Here is a 5,319-nt window from a genome sequence, read left to right on the forward strand (position 1 = left end):
TTTTACCGAGTTTACACACTCCTAAAGGTCATTGTGTCGAGACTAATTGGATGCTTATGTGACTGCTGTTATCTGTGCTGGCATTGTCCTTATTTCTGAAAGCCTGGGGGTTCTAGTTTAAACAGAATTTTGCATTAAACTTGAACATGATTAGGCTGCACTTTAACTCGGTATTTAAAAAAATCCAACGTGGATTGTTACAATTAAACGTTACATACAAATGCAGTGGGAAAGATGCAATCTAGTTTCACCCAGAAGTCGACATGAGCTTTTAAGGCAAACGGGCGATGAAGGAGGGGGGTGGGGAGGGTCGGACTTGGTGGAAGAGATTTGCAAGCTGAAAAGGAGCCGCTCCGGAGAAGTGAATTCATTGAGCAAGAAGCAGCGCTACCCCCGCGTACATGCAGAATAATGAAGCGGTATGGACTTTAGGAGTAAGGCGCTTAGGACAGCAGTAGCAGATCTTTGCCTTTACCGGATGCCTTCAATGCGATTTTTGATTACAGAATCTGAGGGGTGAAACGCAGCTCGTTTCCAGTGATGCATTAGGCAAGTGTAATTATGTTTAGATAAACAATTTTGGAAAGTTTAAAAAAAAAGACTAGTTTTTTATCGGACATTCTGGGGATCAGTTCACACTTATTCCTGCAAACTTCTTTAACAGAGACGACAAGTTAATTTTCAGCTTTTTTTGTTGCTTAAGATGTTCTCGTATCAAATGTATATTAGTTTCCTGGTTCTCTTGTGCCTTGATGGGATACCCCGAGCCGCGGCAGCGGCGTGCGAGCTCGTCCGGATCCCAATGTGCAAGTCGATGCCTTGGAACATGACCAAGATGCCCAACCACCTCCACCACAGCACCCAGGCAAACGCGATGCTGGCCATCGAGCAGTTCGAGGGGCTGCTTGGGACCAGGTGTAGTCCGGTTCTACTGTTTTATCTCTGCGCCATGTACGGTCCCATCTGCACTCCTGAGTTCCAGCAGGAGCCCATAAAGCCGTGCAAGTCGGTGTGCGAGCGGGCCAAGTCTGGCTGTGAGCCGGTCTTGAAACAGTACAACCACACATGGCCGGAGAGCCTGGCGTGCGACGAACTGCCCGTGTATGACCGCGGGGTCTGCATCGCTCCGGAGGCGATAGTGCAAGTGGAAGGGCCTGGTAACTATTTTATTGTTGGTTTTTATGTTCGGTAATTCACAGCCAAAAATAGTACAACTACTACTAATAATAATAATGATAATAAATATTTAATGCATCACCTTTTATGACTCGCCTGTTTCAGTGTTTCCTTGTGTTATTTAACAATATGAATGCATGCTCATGAATTCTTCTAATAAACCAAGACATTTTTTGGAAAATTAGTAGAATACGAAAACACTGGTAGTTTTTGTGGGTTAAGTAGATTCGTAGGTGGAAATACTTTTGAAGGCGATATGTACTTACGGGATTGCTCGCAGCCCTTTTAGAAATTTTAAATACAGAAAGGTCTATATGTAAAAGTCAGTTGGAACTCCAATGGATTTTCAGAATGGCAGCTGAAAACATTGTAATATTGAATTTGCTGCCTTTAACGTTATATAGAAAAATAAACCGCTGCAACAGAAATGTACACGATGCATCTCGGTTTAAACGTGAATTTTATGATGACAGTTTGAGATAAAGAGTGAAAACGCACATCCGTGCTAAAAAGTGATACTTCTTGACAAATCTTACGCTTGTTCTCCACAATGTTGGCGATCTGCAGGTAGTATTGAACTGTTCTGTTTTTATTCCTACTAATCTTTTGCTCTGTCTGCCGTAGATCGATGCAAATGCAAGGGAGTAAAACTAACTTACAAGACATACACGAAGAACAATTATAATTATGGTGAGTTTTTCGTTCAAGACCAGTAACGAAGAAAAGATAGGCAGTAAGAATAACAGTAGTTAAAGAAAATAAACGTGCAAGTTCCTGGTCGGGAGGCATCCTGTGCAATTTTAAGTAACGCATTTAGTATGCGATAGTTAAGTGCTTGACCAAAAAACTTTGATCTTCAGCTGAAGAAAAACATCTTTTATCATTTTCACATAAGCTACGTTATTGCAAGTTCACTTATTGTGTTCTGTTTTCACCCAGTAATTCGAGCAAGAGTCAAGGAAATACGAACTCGGAATCACGATGTCAGCGCTATCGTGGAGGTCAGAGATATTCTGAAGTCATCCCTCGTCCACATCCCCCGAGACACGGTGACGCTGTACTACAACTCAGGATGCCTGTGTCCCCCCCTCATCCTCAACGAGGAGTACATGATCATGGGCTACGAGAGCGAGGAGCAGTCCAGGTATGGCTGGCCGCAGGCTTCAGGGGCGGGCATCGGCTTTGGGGGGGGGGTAAGACGTTTCAAATCCCTTGATCAACAGATTGATGTCACGTCTTAATTGTACGTCGCTTTGGATTAAAGTCTTTACTAAGTAAATAAATGTAAGTAGGCCTACTATTGAGTCAGGAGTATAGTTATAGATGAATGGATAAGGGGCCTGAGTCGTTAATGGGGGGCAATGGCAAACTTATATGTAGTATAAAAAGCTATTCATGACTTAAGCCAATACACACATTTATTTGGTAGGGGGTTAAAAAACATTTTGTTTAAGCCCCCCTACAACAGGTCTCACGATGCCCCTGTAGTGAGTGATGTTTGCCTTAAGGAGGGAGTGTGTGCCTGTATTCATGCTGTTACGTTCACTGTTTTGTCGTTGCTGTGTAGGTTATTGCTTATCGAAGGTTCGATTGCACAGAAGTGGAAGGATCGAATGGGGCGGAGAGTGAAGGTAAGCCATCATGTGTGGCCAATATGTTAGATTTCACCAGCCAGCTAATTAGCGCAATAGTCAATTTACTGTGGTGATTAAACCATATATGGTTCAATTATAGCTGCACATCTCGACTTGAGAACGGAATTCCCCACCGCACTTGGAAGTGTCATAGAAGCATATGCCTGTCTGTTAGCCTTTACTATATAACCGAAGGATTTAGTTGATTAAATGAGGTCTGTTGTTCACTTGGGGGGTCATTAAAAGCTGATTAGGAAAGAACTGAAGTCTCACCACTTTAAAACAGCCAAGCCAGAAGAACCCACTGGATATTAAAGCTCAGTGCAGAAATGTAATTATCTTCTCCCACAAACCAAAGAGTATGTGTAGCACTTCATAAAACAACATCCTCTGAGTCTGTGACACAAACAGATTGACTGTGATTGCTTTTTTTTTTTTCCGTGTTTGTGGCCAGTGCCCACTGAGGCCAGAGTAATATAATATTTTGACTTGTTAATTTGGCACAAAGAACAGACTGGATGTGCATGACAGGCGAGAAGAAACAGACTCACTTTAGAGAAACAGGCATCACTCTTTGGGGAATCTTTAAGAGTCATGGGGTTCTTGGGATATGAGAGGAATGCTTGTTATATTGTTCCTCTTCTAAATTCATAAACATTGTGGCACTTCAGTAGTTTTATAAATGCAATTTTGACACCAAACATGATAAGAGAACCACAGAACAGAGGTTTAATTTCGCCAAACTTGACACGCAGGGAGTGTAACGTTGGGAAAGAGAGAGCGATGTTTCAGGGGCTTAGAGAACAGGCAGCTTCTTAATGCTGGGTTCTGCTGCATTTTCCTAGCTTTGGGACCAGGTGCCTCGTGGTGTGAGGAGTCGTCATGCATCGTGAAGTTGCCCCCTGGGGGACGAACGAACATCAGCCCAAAGACGACACGTTTGAAACATCGACTTAAGAATTTGCACTATTGCACACTCTCGTTTCTCGTTAAATCGTTGCCACATTAATTGAACTTTAGTTGAATGTAGATTGATTAATTTTTTTTTCTTTTACCATTCCTGCTCTGCATTTCATTACTTTGTCGTCACATGAAGGTAGTGTTAACCCAAAAGGCACTGTGTACAGTTTGAGAGTGGAGCCGGATGTGGGATTTAGTATAAAAGTCAGACTTTCATGACTGGGGTGGGGGGGGGGGGATGACACTGGGGATTTCACAAAGAGGAAGGCTGGACACCTCCTCTGTGTTGGACCACCGGCTGCTGTGAACATTTCCGTGATGATAGAGCGGTTCCCAGACGTTCCTAAGGCACTCAGATGAGAAACAGGCGTCCCATAAACAGTTTGAGGGGGGGAGTGAATGGACAGTGGAGCAGCACAGGGGCAATTCTAGGATTTTTAAAGTGGGGAGCATAAAAGAGGCCAACCTTATCATTAGCCTTTTTTGAATCAGTGAGTGTTTTGAATCGGTGAGTGAAAGGGGAGGGGGCCAATCAGCTTTAAGCTGGAGACAAGGCCCCTTTTGCCCCACTCTGTAGTGGGCAACCATTGGAGGTCCTCACTGAGAGATGTTCACTTTAAAGTCACTCTAGTTACTTTCAGGCGCACCTATGAGTACGTCCTTCGAGATCTACGTGGGAAATTATCCAAACTTTGCCACCTTTGGACGGTTCAGTCAAATTTTTCTTTCACTTCTGTTTGTATTCGCTCTGCCCCCTTTGTCATACTCAGCTTAAACTGTGAAGCATCACTTCATTGCCGCCTGTCGTTTGATTTTATATTATGTAGCACATATTAGCGGGGGGGTCTTCTGGTGAAGAGCCAAAACCAGTGAGCCAGGAAAGACCTCAGCACCTGTCAAACAAATGACATCAATGTGTAATTCTCCCTACTTCTATATTACAGCGATTGATATGCCGTTTATAATTGAAACACACTACTTCACAAGTGTTTACGAGGACGATGGGCCCCAGTTGCATGGTGAGAGAGGCCCGTGACTTGGCGTCGAGTTGCAGGCGGTTCCTCTACACATGTGATCCAGACCAAGGCACCTAACCAGAACTGCTTCAGTGTACTCCAGCTCTATAAATGGGTAAAGTGTATCGCTGTAAACCATGTAGGTTGCTGTGGATAAAACGATTTATATAATGAATGATGCATCAATAAAATGACTTCATATAGTGCAAATGTACCCAGTATTGCGAATTCAATGACAAACCCTCACTATTTTCAAGAAGAAAGCAGAATATTAAGCAGTAGTCATTGTTAGTAAGTATGACAGGTGAGTTTCAGGTAAAATGAGAACTAACACCTTGGAAATGAGTGAAGACAGCATCACAAATTAACTATGGTCTAACTCTCAAAACTGTGTGCCTGTAGGACACTTTTCTGAATGCATCTGGTAAGTTGTTTAGAGATATCAGGCAACTTCAGTGGGGTGGAACCCTTTTACGGACATGGAACTCTTTCACGGACAATCAGAACCATTGGAGTCGCCAAACTCCACGCCA

General features: G+C 43.2%; 1 protein-coding gene across 1 annotated transcript; it reads left to right on the forward strand.

Moving 5' to 3' along the window:
- The first annotated feature begins 337 nt into the window (after positions 1-337).
- On the forward strand, positions 338-5,000 carry frzb (frizzled related protein). Its single transcript, XM_048978106.1, has 5 exons — positions 338-1,157; positions 1,801-1,866; positions 2,116-2,320; positions 2,744-2,807; positions 3,656-5,000. Exons 1-5 carry the CDS (start codon positions 704-706, stop codon positions 3,701-3,703), a joined length of 837 nt encoding a protein of 278 aa, XP_048834063.1. The 5' UTR covers positions 338-703; the 3' UTR covers positions 3,704-5,000.
- The last annotated feature ends 319 nt before the right edge of the window (positions 5,001-5,319 follow it).

Source organism: Brienomyrus brachyistius, chromosome 16, assembly GCF_023856365.1.
Source record: "Brienomyrus brachyistius isolate T26 chromosome 16, BBRACH_0.4, whole genome shotgun sequence".
In the NCBI taxonomy this organism is placed as follows: Eukaryota; Metazoa; Chordata; class Actinopteri; order Osteoglossiformes; family Mormyridae; genus Brienomyrus; species Brienomyrus brachyistius.

Excerpts from the sequence above, each read along its gene's own strand:
- frzb (XM_048978106.1), top strand. The coding sequence starts at position 704 with ATGTTCTCGTATCAAATGTATATTAGTTTCCTGGTTCTCTTGTGCCTT. Across the intron at positions 1,158-1,800 it reads AGTGCAAGTGGAAGGGCCTG|ATCGATGCAAATGCAAGGGA; the intron begins GTAACTATTTTA and ends TGTCTGCCGTAG. Across the intron at positions 2,321-2,743 it reads GAGAGCGAGGAGCAGTCCAG|GTTATTGCTTATCGAAGGTT; the intron begins GTATGGCTGGCC and ends GTTGCTGTGTAG.